The sequence below is a fragment of the Cydia splendana genome, chromosome 6 (assembly GCF_910591565.1).
Source record: "Cydia splendana chromosome 6, ilCydSple1.2, whole genome shotgun sequence".
Classification (NCBI taxonomy): Eukaryota; Metazoa; Arthropoda; class Insecta; order Lepidoptera; family Tortricidae; genus Cydia; species Cydia splendana.
In genome coordinates, this window is record NC_085965.1 from 202,890 (window position 1) to 218,893 (window position 16,004).

The window sequence follows — 16,004 nt, forward strand, 5'->3', positions numbered from 1 at the left end:
GGCTGTGTCACTGGACGCGCGAGGTGGAAGGCGGCGCGCGGGCGGCCTTGCGTGCCGCGCGGCGGTCTACGTGCGCGGCGCGGGGCGGCACAAGCGTGCTGCTGGAGCTGGAGGTGAGTGGCGTGGCTGTGTCACTGGACGCGCGAGGTGGAAGGCGGCGCGCGGGCGGCCTTGCGTGCCGCGCGGCAGTCCACGTGCGCGGCGCGGGGTGGCACAAGCGTGCTGCTGGAGCTGGAGGTGAGTGGCGTGGCTGTGTCACTGGACGCGCGAGGTGGAAGGCGGCGCGCGGGCGGCCTTGCGTGCCGCGCGGCGGTCTACGTGCGCGGCGCGGGGCGGCACAAGCGCGCTGCTGGAGCTGGAGGTGAGTGGCGTGGCTGCGTCGCTGGACGCGCGAGGTGGGAGGCGGCGCGCGGGCGGCCTTGCGTGCCGCGCGGCAGTCCACGTGCGCGGCGCGGGGTGGCACAAGCGTGCTGCTGGAGCTGGAGGTGAGTGGCGTGGCTGTGTCACTGGACGCGCGAGGTGGAAGGCGGCGCGCGGGCGGCCTTGCGTGCCGCGCGGCGGTCTACGTGCGCGGCGCGGGGCGGCACAAGCGTGCTGCTGGAGCTGGAGGTGAGTGGCGTGGCTGTGTCACTGGACGCGCGAGGTGGAAGGCGGCGCGCGGGCGGCCTTGCGTGCCGCGCGGCAGTCCACGTGCGCGGCGCGGGGTGGCACAAGCGTGCTGCTGGAGCTGGAGGTGAGTGGCGTGGCTGCGTCGCTGGACGCGCGAGGTGGGAGGCGGCGCGCGGGCGGTCTTGCGTGCCGCGCGGCGGTCTACGTGCGCGGCGCGGGGCGGCACAAGCGCGCTGCTGGAGCTGGAGGTGAGTGGCGTGGCTGCGTCGCTGGACGCGCGAGGTGGGAGGCGGCGCGCGGGCGGCCTTGCGTGCCGCGCGGCAGTCCACGTGCGCGGTGCGGGGTGGCACAAGCGTGCTGCTGGAGCTGGAGGTGAGCGGCGTGGCTGTGTCACTGGACGCGCGAGGTGGGAGGCGGCGCGCGGGCGGCCTTGCGTGCCGCGCGGCGGTCTACGTGCGCGGCGCGGGGCGGCACAAGCGCGCTGCTGGAGGTGAGTGGCGTGGCTGGGCGCGTGGGCATACGAGGTGAGGTGAGCTGTGCGCTGCTCTGCGAAACGGTACCTACCAAACCACTTGTCAACTTCATCCTAGTTCATAGGGTTCTGTACCTCATGAGAGAAAAACGGAACCCTTACAGTTATCCGTCCGTCCGTCTGTCTGTCAAGACCCTTTATCTTTGGAGTGCGTGGAGGTATCGAGTTGAAATATACGCAGGCCTACAGTCCCTTGAAACTGTGAAAAAAAACACGATTCTAAGTTAACGTAAAAAAAAGTTACGGCCGTTTATGCCGCATAAAACGTATATATAATATATTTCGACACTCTCAAGGGAATCAAAATCCCGCTGACCTAAAACTATGAAATTTGGCAAGTAGGTAATATCGTCTTACACTATTTAAAAGTACAGGGAAAAATCTAAAACCTTTAAATTTGTAAAAAAATAAAATAAAATCAGTTAAATCTGTACGGAACATAAATTTAGTTGTATAAAAACCGAGGGAAAAGTAATTCGAAGTGTACAATAGGAATTTGTGGATGTGGATGGAAACATGCGATTAAGAATTTAAGACATTGACTTGATAGCCAGATGAGTAATGGTAATTTTTTGGCCATTTTCTTAAATAACTTCGAACTTCTGTATTTTAAAATTATAAAAAAAAAATATTTGAAATTCTCATTTGATATATCACGATATAGTTTGATAAACTTTATTTTTAAACTTTTACCCCCCAAAAGTGTCCCCCATGTTTAAAATTCATTTGTTTACGTTACATGTCCATCTTCGAGGGTCACTAATTTACTCATGTGTACCAAATTTCAATTTAATTGGTCCAGTAGTTTCGGAGAAAATAGACTGTGACAGACGGACAGACAGACGCACGAGTGATCCTATAAGGGTTCCGTTTTCTCCTTTTGAGGCACGAAACCCTAAAAATGACATAAATATCTAACAGTAAATGTCTTTTTGTGTTAGGTGGATGCTGCAGCATGCCGCGCACGCGCATTATCCGCTCGCGCGAACACAGCGCGCGCTCCCGCACTCGCCGCGCTGGCTGCACTCGCACTGCGAGCATCACAAGCGTAGCTACTGATCGTTCCAATCACATCACATCACCTGCAGCATGCCGCGCACGAGCATTATCCGCTCGCGCGAACACAGCGCGCGCTCCCGCACTCGCCGCGCTGGCTGCACACGCACTGCGAGCATCACAAGCGTAGCTACTGATCGTTCCAATCACATCACATCACCTGCAGCATGCCGCGCACGAGCATTATCCGCTCGCACGAACACAGCGCGCGCTTCCGCACTCGCCGCGCTGGCTGCACTCGCACTGCGAGCATCACAAGCGTAGCTACTGATCATTCCAATCACATCACATCACCTGCAGCATGCCGCGCACGAGCATTATCCGCTCGCACGAACACAGCGCGCGCTCCCGCACTCGCCGCGCTGGCTGCACTCGCACTGCGAGCATCACAAGCGTAGCTACTGATCGTTCCAATCACATCACATCACCTGCAGCATGCCGCGCACGAGCATTATCCGCTCGCGCGAACACAGCGCGCGCTCCCGCACTCGCCGCGCTGGCTGCACTCGCACTGCGAGCATCACAAGCGTAGCTACTGATCGTTCCAATCACACCACACCTGCAATGTAAGGGGCCGTATTCCTTTGAAAATAACTTTTAGGCTACTTTCATCATAATCAATTTGGAGAAAGAGATGGTTAATATGGGTGAAGTAATTAAATATTTCTTTGTTTTAACTGTTTCGTTCTGCGTGAAATCTCCAATGTTTATATATAAAAGCTTGTGTCTCGAAAAAGTTACTGTTTGTCCCTGTTTACTGTAGGTACCTGTACTACCGTACAGAAAGAAAGCAATAACAGTGTTGTGACAAGTGTACAACGGTCCTACAATATAAAAATGAATTCTGAGTGTGACGTTCAGTGAAGTGATTTTATACGGAAAATATTTAGTTTAAAAATAAACTAGGTAAGTATGTATCCAGGGGTCCCCAAAAGTGAGGTCCTTGATAAAGATTTTATTATTGGAGATTTTGTATCTCTTTAATAGATTCGAATTCTCCTTAGTAGTAATTTTTAGAATAATTTAGTAAATTATCTTTCAACATTTTATATATAAATAAATTAACATAGAAATCTTTTGTACTTTGTAAAATGCAGTATACTTATATATCGCCATGTAAATGAGGATTCCAGGTAAAAACGATGACATTCCATTTATTTACAAAATACTGTCAAAAAAATGTTGGTGACACGCTGTTGCTGACTGTACCTCTTCTCATTTTAATGTTTATCAAATATTTCTTGAGATCTTTCTTATTAGTAATAGAATAGAGTACCTACCATAAGCTTTCAGTCACTTCAAAGTGTTTAAAAATAGAGGTTGTATTTAAGAGTCCATCAACGTGCACAGTAGCGCCACTGCTAATTAATCGTGATTAAATTTAAATAAATTTAACGATGCGTCCAAACAATACTAAAGTATTTGAACAAATTAAATTATTTCAGAAAAATATTTTAATTTGTTTTTATCAAGTAGAAACACTACTATATAAATTATAAACTGAAATAAATGTCATATACTAAGAAAAAGTGACCAAGGCCTCCAGTGCCCCAGGCTGGAATCGAACCAGCGTCCTCTGCTATCGCGGCAGAAATTAAAATATTTTTCTGAAATAATTTAATTTGTTCAAATACTTTAGTATTGTTGGCAGCGCCATCTCTCTCGCTAGCTCAGTATCACATGAGTGATCTAGTTAGAAGGTTCGAACCATATTGTTCTACCTTAGAGATGGCCAGGGGGCGCCATAAGCCTTCAGTAAGAAGTGCATATACTTGGAAAAATTTGACCGATGCCGCTGTGACCCGGTGGCCGAGTGGCTTAGGCATCTGCCGCGATAGCAGAGACGCTGGTTCGATTCCAGCCTGGGGCACTGGAGGCCTTGGTCACTTTTTCTTAGTATATGACATTTATTTCAGTTGATGCGTCCAAAGTTAAAACGGCCGTTTTTGTTTTGAGCTCCTAGTTCGACGAATCCAGCAACATAAAAACTAGTTTGATGTATTCAAAAGGTACTTAAATACAAAATACAGTACGTAGCGGCCCCCTTTTTTAAATACCTGTCGTTAATTTTAAATAATGACGATTATTTAGCAGTGGCGCTAGTGTGCACGTTGATGGGCTCTTATACAAACGAATATGTACTTATTTTAATATTTAAAAAAGCAAATGGGAAATAAATATGCCCATCGTTTTTCCTTCGGTTGAACCCTAACGAAAGACATCCAGTGATCTAGCTCCGAGATCACACCCACACCCGACTCTTCTTTAACAGAAGTTGTGTGTTAAATTCGTCTTCGGATGCTTCCCTTCTGTACCTAAGTATAAAGTTTACTCGAAACTCCGCTAGTTATAAGTTGTAGCGGAAGAGACGCCGCGCCGCGACACCCGCGACACCCGCGACACCCGCGACACCCGCGACACCCGCGACACCCGCGACACCCGCGACACCCGCGACACCCGCGACACCTCGCGGGCCTCGTCTCCAAGTTTACTTACAACTTCTACTTGGAACCTTTCTAAGTGTATTTTTGTAATATAAACCTGTTTATGTGTACACGCGAGTTTTAGGCTGTATTCTTAACAAACACATCTCTGGCTAATACGCATCCTCGCACATCTCTGGTAGAAACGCAGCCTTAATAGCAGCGAGCTGTAACCGATTGCGCTGTGTGATAGCAGACGTACATATTATGGCAGTTAGTAGAAACTCGGGAAAAGTAAACTAATTTGTGCTAACATTTTGTATAATCTAATATTTGAACGAAGTTTGTTTTACTGAAGCTGAATAGTTAAAGGATTAAGAGATTTACTTAAAATGAATGTAAAAACGAGATTTAAGTTTGTTCTGTGTCATGTTTGCTATTTAATAATATGTGAAAGAGTTGAGGAGAGAGGAGAGTTTTATTTACATTTTGGACCCGGGCACCTATGTCCATAAACTACGTCCAAAAGAGAGGCAGGGGCAGATGGGCACTGTGAATTTCATCTCGCTTTGTGTGGATGCGGTAGGGCATAGCTCAGCGGATGTCGTTCCAGATTTAGAGCAGAACCCAACTGGGGAAGTGCCTCCACTTACAGAAAACCGTCGCGGTGAGCTGAGCGGCTGAGTAGGCTCAGTGTTGTCATGTTGTGTTCACGCCGGTGAGTAAGGTTGCCAGAGCTCAACGAGGGTGCGGAGTATTAGGGTCCGCAACACCTCTGGAGTTGCACGCGTCTATAGGCTACGAAGACTGCTTACAATCAGGCGGGCCGTATGCTTGTTTGCCATCGAAGTAGTATTTAAAAGAATACGTATTTCCTAATATTTACAGAATCTTTCTTTAAGTGGATAATTATGTTCTTACTGTTCTTAGGTGCTTACATATTTATTTTAATGATGTTTATTTTACTGTTTTTGAGCGAGTGTCGCGGTGCGAGTGTATAATCTCTCAAATGTATAAAATCGAACAATTGTGATTTGTGGAATGAAACGAAACTTATTATATTTTTATAAATACACAGTGTTTTATTTTTATATACCTTACTTCCTATAGGTACATCCAAACCGCAGTTAATTTAACCGCGGGTGGGGGGGGGGGGGGGGTGAGCTCCATTCGGAACTGCGATAATTATAATACCTACATTTAGTATTCATACTAACATTGCATTGTATACCAAGGCATGGAGAAGTTTCCGAACTTGCCAAATTTCTATGGGAAAAGTTCTTTGACATTTTAAATTAAACAAACAATGCATGAAAACATGTGAAGACCTTAATACAGGCTGTATTAGATATCCCTTCGCCTGGCTAATTCATATGTGATAGGTTACTTATTAAAAATACTTTCATGAAAAATTCTTGTGTGAATTTTGTATGTTTCCAGAAACTTCCGAGAATGTTCTTGCATTTTTGAGAATTTTCTGCAATTTGCACATTGCTAATTCATACTCGTACCATATCATCACTACACCTTATAAAACAAAGTCCCCGTGCCCGCCGCGTCTGTCTGTTTGTGTGTTTGTATGTTCGCGATAAACTCAAACACTGCGGAACGGGTTTTAATGCGGTTTTCACCTTTTGATATTGATTCTTGAGGAAGGTTTGTGTATAATTTGTTAACCCGTGCGAAGCAGGGCCGGGTCGCTAATTAAGTATAAATCATTTCAATATTTTAAAAACTCAATGCGCGCTGCTGAAGGTCGTAGCGTAGCGCTAGAGTCGTAGCGCGCTACGCTCCGCATTCGTAGTATTATAGGTACTCGTAGAATGCTACACTTGGTGTACAAGCATTGACTTCATTTCAGCAAAACGTATTCAGATGTACAGGCCGATTGGAACGTGCACTTGACATCAAACCGGTAATTAAATAATATGCGATCGAGGCGCCCGCCCCGCCCCGCCCCGCCCCGCCCCGCCCTAATGACAGCCAACTAATATGATTTTCAATATCATTAAAATATCGGTTTGATGTCAGGTGGTTGTTCTAACTGGCGAGTATATAGGCAAGTTACCTAGGTAGGGTAGGGTAGGGTAGGGTAGGGTAGGTACTTAGTCCTAATGTTACCGCGTCTGACTGTACAGTCTGCATCTAAAGTAGCGGCTCAAACAACGCGGCAAAAGTCTAACTAAAATCTAACCACATCATATGTTTGATTTACAAAATCTGATAAAGTTATTTATAACTTGGTATTTTGTGTAAATATTTTTGTTTTTTCTTGTCGTTGACATTCGACAATACCTAGCTTGGTCCTAGCTAAGTATACCTACTTATATATATTGATATTTTCTTTTCTTGTGACGTTGTTTTATTTATTTATTTTATATTCTTTTATTTTATTTTTTCTGTTCTTAATGTTAATGTTAAGTTGACGATATTTTAGCGAAAGCCTTTATTTTATCATTTTGTGTAAAAAACTGTCTTTTTCTTTAAGAAATAAATATGTATATCTAATCTAATCTATTCAAAACATGCGTTCACTTCTAGTGATTCTTGAGGAAGGTTTGTGTATAATTTGTTAACCCGTGCGAAGCAGGGCCGGGTCGCTAATTAAGTATAAATCATTTCAATATTTTAAAAACTCAGGTACCTACAAGCTACAGCATAGGTACAATGAGCAACAGATATCTTTTGAACTCTCACCCGAAAAGCTACTTCAATAAGTTCAATATTGTCAAATTTCCATTTTCCTACAAAGTATGCGGTATCTCTTTATATCTCTATACCCACTCGTAGGTAATATCTCGGATATCAGAAGAGATCTCGAAGCTCCACGGCGTTCGCTGTAAGCCATAAAGTTCATACTTAAGTACCTGCGAGTATGCTTACAAAGTTATGGAACTCGTACGGATACAATGTAATGTATTGCTCATTTATTATTTTATACATATCGCATTTTGTTATTGGTTCTAACCAATCAAGTGAAGATATATGTTTATGGAAATATTCGAAAATTAAATAATGAGTAGCGAAGTGAGTTTTATACGGCAACTCCCTACTACTCCTACTATAGTGTTATTTATTAGGTATTTACATGTACATGCTAAAGTAACTCTGTCTGTCTGTCTGTCTGTCCGGCAGGTACCTCTTCACACTTAAACCGCAGAACTATATAATTGACATCGTTCGGGGCCCGGTACGGGGAAGGACACAGGGTAGTTTTTATCAATCATCATCTTCTTTCCACGCAGACGAAGTCGCAGGCAGAAGCTTGTCTTCAATAATAGTGTAGAAAATGATTTCTGGCAATCAGAGTGAAAACTTCTACCTAAACTTCAATCATACTTCAACTTCATCTTCATACTATTCAATAGGTAATACATTATAGTATCGCTCTTTCACTCGATTATTGTTATATCGATATAGGTAGATGGAAATTGTAGTTGTATTTTGGCAACTCTTATGAGTCTTATGACCGGCTTCAACTAGGTATCTGATATAATTATTTTAAACAGTAAGTTATTTATATCTTTATTTATCATCCTTCTTAGGCTAGGGTTTAAATAATATGAATATAAGGTTTACCTTTATTTTGCCGTCAATTTTTCTGAAGATTTTCGTTTCACAGAAAATTTTTCATGTAATTTCAACTCGCAAAATAATCTTTACATAGAATATTTACTTAAAATAATTTTAGTTCGGATTAGTTATGTTTCACCAAAAATTTAAAACATTAGTTTTGTTTCAAGAACAATTTGTTCATGTAATTTAATTTCACAGAATCATCGATCTGTAGAAAAGTCACTTCTTATAAATACTGTTCACCAAAATTTAATATACAGAATAGTCACTTAGTCGAATTTTATTTATTTAGTCGTTAATTTAACGCAATCTGCTTCTCTGGAAGGAATTCGTTTTTAGGGGTTGCCGTTCTAATTCTAACCTAACCCACTTTTCTGGCAACATTTCGTTTTCTTATGGGTCGCAGTTCTAACCTAACCTAACCCACTTTTATGGATAAAGTTCGTTTTTATGGGGGTCGCAGTTCTAACCTAACCTAACCTAACCCACTTTTCTGGCAATAGTTCGTTTTCTTGGGGGTCGCAGTTCTAACCTAACCTAACCCACTTTTCTGGCAACCGTTCGTTTTCTTGGGGGTCGCAGTTCTAACCTAACCTAACCCACTTTTCCAGCAAGGGTTCGTTTTCTTAGAAGTTGCAGCTCTAAAGTAACCTAAACTCCTTTTTTAGCTATTTCAATGAATACTACGAGTATGTGAAAGGTAATTTGGAAAATAATAATTGTTAAAATTAATATTCTGTGAACTGTAGTGTCGCACAAATAATATTCAATGAATAATAATTCTACAGTCTTTTATTTTATTTAAAAATCTTTGAATAAATATTCTGAATTTTAATCAAGTTACAAAATATGTTTCTTTGAAATGAATAATCGAAGAAACAGAATTAATTGTAACAAAAATGTGCGATTCGATTATTCTATGAATAATTTTCTGTATAACAAAATTCTGCAAAAAATTTGGCGATAAAATAAGGGTACACCATGAATATAAAAGTAAAATATAAAAACACTTACAAAACAATAAAAATACATATAAACACATTATAAAAAACCTAACCTAGGGTGCCGCCAGCAGCGAGCTGCAGAGAGAGGGGAACCGACGTACTATCCGCGCCGTGTCCAAGATCACCGCCTTCTGCATCTGACCCTTGATCCAACCACCTAGCGAGAGTCTCTCAAGATGTTGGTCGAGACTCTTCGCTATTAGACCGTTCGCTGAAACGACTATCGGGACAATGATCGTCGAATCAACATCCCACATGGCGGTTATCTCGTGAGCCAAGTCTAGGTACTTACTGGACTTGTCCTTCTCGGCCTTCACGAGATTCTCATCATGGGGGATGGTGATGTCAACGAGCACGGCCCGACGTTGCGATCGATCTATTATCACAATATCAGGCTTATTGGCTACAATAGTCCTGTCACTGATTATAGATCGATCCCAATAGAGCGTGGCACGACCATTCTCGAGAACAGGCGCAGGTGAGTATACTTGTAGTACGGTACTTCGCGGTCCACAAGGCCATATAGAAGAGCAAGTTGCTGGTGAATAATCCTGGCTACGAGATTATGTCTGTGCAAGTACTCGCCGTTAGCAAGATGAGAACATCCGGAAATGATATGCCTGAGTGACTCTCCGGGACGGCGGCATGCCCGACAAATGTCGACCGTACCGTCCTTCAGGATATATTTCCGATAGTTGTTCGTCATCATAACTTCGTCCGCAATTGCACAGGCAAAACCCTCGGTTTCTCCGAAGAGGTCCCCGAATCGTAACCAGTTCACCGACGCGAGCAGGTCCACATCGGGTCCCGTGAGGGCTTTGCAGAACCGCCCGTGTAGCACCTTACCCTCCCATGACGCCTTGCGATCCGCAGTACTTAGTACCACAGGTTTGCGCCAATTCTCGTTTGCCAAGGAAAGCGGCGTGAGGTTCCTATCTACTGCCACCACATCACGATGCATCTCACACTTGTTGTTAAGGAAATAGTTCCTGAGATTGTACACCTCGCGGTTGTGGAGATCCTTGGCGTTTAGGAAGCCTCGGCCTCCACACTTCCGTGGGATGTACAATCTCATAACTGACGAGCGTGGGTGTAGCATGCGATGTGTGGTGAGCAGTGATCGGACCCTCCGATCCAGGGCGTCCAGCTCGGTCTGAGTCCACTTTAGTATGCCAAAGGAGTATGTGAGTAAGGGCATTACCCAGGCGTTGAACGCGCGCACTTTGTTGCCTCCTTACAAAAGACTGTTAAGAACTTTTGTGAGCCGACTGAAAAAGCGCTCCTTCACCGACCGTCTTTTTGTTTCGTCCTCAATAACGACTGTGAAATACCAAGGTATTTATAGGTTTCTGATTCAGAGATAGATCTGAAAGACATTGTCTCAGAAAGTTGTAAATTTATTGAATTTACAACCCTCCCCCGCTGTACATGCATAACCGCACATTTATCGACACCAAACTCCATGTGGATGGCACTACTGAAGACTTCGGTGGTTTTCAGTAGCTCCAACAAGTCTTGGTTATTTGGTGCAAATAATTTGAGGTCATCCATGTACAGAAGGTGAGAAATGACTTCACCCTCTCTCCGAAGCCGGCAACCTAGTCCCAAATCCTTCAGCAGGGTGCTGAGGGGATTCAAAGCTAGGCAGAACCACAGGGGACTCAGTCTGTCGCCCTGAAAGATTCCTCGCTTAATCCTTATAAAATCCTGCGGGCCAGGGCGGTCATCCCCGCCTCCTGGTTGACGAAGGACTGTGGTCCACTGTCTCATACACGCGCTTAGGAAGGCTCTCAAAGCTGCATCAACTTTATACAGCTCTAAGACCCTCCCCAACCATGAATAAGGCACCGAATCATAGGCCTTCTTGTAGTCAATCCAACCGGCTGAGAAGGCCCCCTTGCTCCGCCGAATTTGTTGGCAAATGGTCATGTCTATGAGGAGGAGCTCTTTAGTACCACGGGACCCAACCCTACATCCATTTTGAGCGGAAGCCAGAATATTGTTTGCGACAATGTGCGCTTTGATTTTTGCTCTCAAAATGGATACATGTAAGGAGCTTGTAGAGTGTAGGCAAGCATGTAATGGGTCTGTAGTTCTTCGCTTCCGTGGTACTACCGGACTTATTTATATTATTATTTATTTATATATACGGAGTAGGAGGACATGATTTCAATGTTACTCATTTTACAAAAGCTCTGAAAAATAATTAAGTATAAAATGAACAAGAAGAAAACCATGGTCAAACGTTACCCGGTATAAAACCCATAAAATATTGCTGTATAACTTAAATGATGTACCGGCAAATTGAAACAACCAAACTTAACCCGAGCCAAGTCCATATAACTTGGCGCATAATGGAAAAATGCAGCTGGCGCGTCGCCAAACCTGCGCAATTCCATAAAATAATACACAAGTAGTCACCAGCGCCACTAACTAGAGTTGGTGTAAACTTGTAAACTCCTCGAGTCTTATTAGAATAGGGGTCATCCATTAATTACGTCACACGAATTTCTAGGTTTTTTTACCCCTCCCCCCCTCCTTGTCACACTTGGTCACATTTGGCAAACCCCTCCCCCCTGGTGTGACATCACATTTCCTCAACGAAATCGGCAAATATTTATTTAAAATTTTATCGAAATATTTTTGATAAAAGAATTATTAGTAATTTTATAACCCAAAACTGATTAAGAAATAAAATTAAACGAATAAAAACGATTATCGTTTCAAAAACTTTTTATTTAACTGTATAGTGAATAAAATAATTTAAATACATTTTCGATTACTGATGAAGTTAAAGTGACATCACAAAGTTTGTGACTCCCCCCTCCCCCTAGTCACAACATGTCACATTTTCTTGACCCCCTCCCTCCCCCTAAACGTGTGACGTAATTAATGGATGACCCCATAGAATAGAAATATTTTTATTAAACACATACGAAACAATAGTATAGGAGCCGGGAAGCGGCAACTTCGTTTAGCGCAGTGGGCCGAAAGTTGACGCTTTCCGGCCGGAGGGCAGAAAAATACCTACATTTTCGTAAGAAAAACACCTACCTACAAAAAAGAAAGTGCTACGAAATGGCGTCATCTCAGCAGTTACATGCGACTTCCAGCGCTGGTCTTCCCGTGAAACCACAGTTTTAGACAAACTGGATTTAGTGTTACGAAACTCTGCACAAGAGTTAACCCTCTAGTGCAGCGGTCGGCAACCTTTTAGCAGCCAAGGGCCACATTATAGTAGTTAAGGAAGTAGACGCGGGCCGCACTTTTGTTAATATGTGTGACTTTATCAGACATTGTTGTTTGTTCTATATATATCTTGGTTTAATCCTTGATTTCTCCTATTATGAATCAATGACATTACTATACTATGTTGTGTATATTTCTGTCTAAATACTCTGTAATGTATATTTTTGTATTTTGTATGTTGTACAAAATTGTATCCGACGTGTACCTGTATTGTACTAATAAAGATTATCTTATCTTATCTTATCCATTCTCAAGTTTGTAAGCCTTAATACACGGACATAAGGTTTACGATTAGCGATTTAAAAGTGTTGCTAGTAGGTAGTTAATGGCGGGCTCGGTAGGTAATAGGTCGGGTCAAAGTAATCATGTTAATGAGAACGTTGGTGCCTCCTCCTGCCTACCTCTAGTGGTCGCTCATTTCCTCGCACCTTATATAGTTACTTCTATTTGAATGGTAACATTTAAGATCTTAGGTACTAGCCGGTTCTATTCATCATTTATATTATATGTACTAAAGTAATATTTGTTCAGTATGACTGAAACGTGTATCTCACACAGTAACCAATGTAACCAATCGTTGATAAAATAGAGGAGTAGTATACGAAGGTATAATAATAATAAGCGAATTACCCAATAGCCTAGTAACTAGTACATTTTAGATTCCTTGTAACAACCTGTCGCCTCTGCGTATGACACTCCCATGACACGTACTATACGGGCATTGGGCAAGGGCGTCAGCTCGGTGTACCTCGGTGTGCCTCGCCTCGGTGTACATTTCATTACAGTTTCCGTGACTCTTGGGTAAAGAAGTGAATTAAATCTGCCTGACTTTTTTACGAGCCCCTAAAATGTAAAATAAAGGTGTCTAGTGTTCTAGTTCTGTATAGGTAGTTTAGAAGTTTAGACGATAGAGCATTCAACTAGGAGTGACATTAGATCAATCCATATCCTATCAATAAATCAGAGATAGGGATTAGTACAAACATGGATTAACGCGTCCGATAAACCACGAGGTCGGTTTGTCCGCTTACCTACTGGAGGCATATTCGAAAACTTCCAACTTTATTTGATACTGATTTGATATCACTCACAGTACGACTTAAGGTGTAAAATGTCGATCCGGACGACAACACGAGTTCAATAGTCGAGTGCGCAAGGGCGTACCCCCTCATGCCGCGCCGAACGACGACGAGAGCGATCAGTTTCATTCGATTCAGTTTATTTACTGGTAACTAAATATATATATTTTAGGTATATATATATTTTTTTTTCTTTAGCCTATTAGTGTGTCCCACTGCTGGGCAAAGGCCTCCCCTCTTTCCCGCCACTTGTCTCTGTCTAATGCACACTCCCGCCACTCCACACAGAATGTATCTAGGTTGTCCCGCCATCTCCGTTTGGGTCTTCCTCTGCCCCGAGATCCATCCTGTGGGATACAGTCCGTGGATACTTTAGCCCAGCGTTCTGGGTGCATTCGGCAGATGTGCCCTGCCCAGTCCCATTTCAGCTTTGCGGCCTTCATGCCCACATCCACAATGCCAGTTTTGGAACGCAGTTCGGTGTTTCTAGTACGGTATAATATTTTAGGTATATTACTTATTAAATAAAAATAAATAAAATTTTAACCCTCTCATGATTGAGAGGAGGCCTGTGCCCAGCAGTGGGACGTATATAGGCTAAATTATTTATTTATTATTTATTTTATTTAAAATTTTAATTAAATCAGACAAATGTTTTAAAGTTATTAGGAATTTGATATATATTTCGAGCGCAATGTTTGCGTATGCCTAATGTCAACATGGTCACAAATAAATCGAATATTCATCAACATTTAGTTCGAATAGTCTCCTGTGCTATCCGTTCTGTATGGAGCACCGAACCGTTGTAACAAATGCTACGACCATCAATCGGCACAGATAAGTTGAGTTCTGCTTTAGCAAGAGTATTCTAGCACCGCCATCAAGCATATCAGCCGTACCTACCTGACAATCGAAACCTCACTTTTTAACTTCAACGTATTGTTATGTGCAGTGCATTCAAACCGAACTTATTTTTAGGGTTCCGTACCCAAAGGGTAAAAACGGGACCCTATTACTAAGACTCCGCTGTCCGTCCGTCCGTCCGTCCGTCCGTCCGTCCGTCCGTCCGTCCGTCCGTCCGTCCGTCCGTCCGTCCGTCCGTCCGTCCGTCCGTCCGTCCGTCTGTCACCAGGCTGTATCTCATGAACCGTGGTAGCTAGGCAGTTGAAATTTTCACAGATGATGTATTTCTGTTGCCGCTATAACAACAAATACTAAAAAGTACGGAACCCTCGGTGGGCGAGTCCGACTCGCACTTGTCCGGTTTTTTACTTACGGTCCTTATGCGTGGTGGGTAGAGTTGTAACTATAATATTATATTATTTATTTATTTATTGGGAGAACAGACAGCTATCAAATATGTATATAATAGTTATGTAGAGCTATAGTTAGAAAGTTTCACGTTCAATCAATCAATCAATCATTTATTTATTTCTTGAATGCGGTACAATAAAGATGTAAAAAAACAATTTTGAACAGCATTCCTACCTGAATAGGCATAGAAATATTGAATATTACCTATAACTATGACTAGATTCTTATGACCTAAGTCCAGCATGCAAGAATAATACAGTCACGATCTTTAAATACTACATTATACTATAAATATAAAATATGCGGCATATAGTCTAAAAATTCTTTCAATGAGTAAAAAGCATTTTGTGCCAAAAATTCCAACAAATATTTCTTAAATAAAGGCATTTCGGATTCTCTTATTAATTTAGGTAGCTTATTATACAATTTGGGTGCCTTATATGCCATAAACACTTTTTGCAAGCAAGGCTGTTTTTGATTGCTGATATGAAATTTTGTGTCCCTGCCGCGCACAATTATAAGCAGGAAATTGATTAATATTTAATTTGACATACTTACATAGCAATTTCAAAAATATACAAACGTGGCACAGTTAATTTTTTCAAATTAATAAAATATGGCTTGCATGAGTCAGGTATCTTTAGTCCACAAGCAGAACGCAGACACTTATTTTGAGTCATAAACACCAATTCTCGAGCAGTTGAGTTACCCCAGAACATGATCCCATAACGCAATGTAGCGGTCATCATCATCTCAGCCGAAAGACGTCCACTGCTGGACAAAGGCTTCCCCCAAGGATCTCCACAGCGAACGGTCATTCGCTGCCCTCAACCAACGGTTTCCCGCGACTTTAACGAGCGGGCGAGTTTCACGTTAGTTTATATATATGTAATTTGGAGACCTTTCAAAGAGACTCAGGGACGCAACTGGGGACCCAAGAGCTGGCAGTTACCTCGCTCAACGCTTCAGTCTGGCAGTTCAGCGGGGTAACGCAGCCAGCATCTTGGGGACCTTGCCACAGGGGCCTTTTTTAGATTTAGTTTAGTTTAGTTTAATTTTATTTTAGAATAGTTTGTATTTAGTTTAATTGTAATTTTAAGTTATTTTATTTATTGTTTTTTGACTTGTTTTTGTACCATATATATGAATAAACACATAAATA

General features: G+C 42.7%; 2 protein-coding genes across 2 annotated transcripts in view; both read right to left on the reverse strand.

The window, feature by feature from the left end:
• Positions 1-7: 7 nt before the first annotated feature.
• Positions 8-2,182, reverse strand: LOC134791587 (putative uncharacterized protein ENSP00000383309). The gene is made up of 3 exons (XM_063762636.1): positions 2,061-2,182; positions 567-1,169; positions 8-479 (listed from the first exon to the last, which is right to left on the reverse strand). Exons 1-3 carry the CDS (start codon positions 2,180-2,182, stop codon positions 8-10), a joined length of 1,197 nt encoding a protein of 398 aa, XP_063618706.1.
• Positions 2,183-8,837: 6,655 nt separating this feature from the next.
• Positions 8,838-16,004, reverse strand: part of LOC134791252 (small ribosomal subunit protein mS33) — a 271,224-nt gene continuing 264,057 nt past the window's right edge. The window contains exon 3 of the mRNA XM_063762233.1: positions 8,838-8,852. The gene's annotated coding sequence lies outside the window, so the exon portion shown is untranslated. The remainder of the gene's footprint in view (positions 8,853-16,004) is intronic.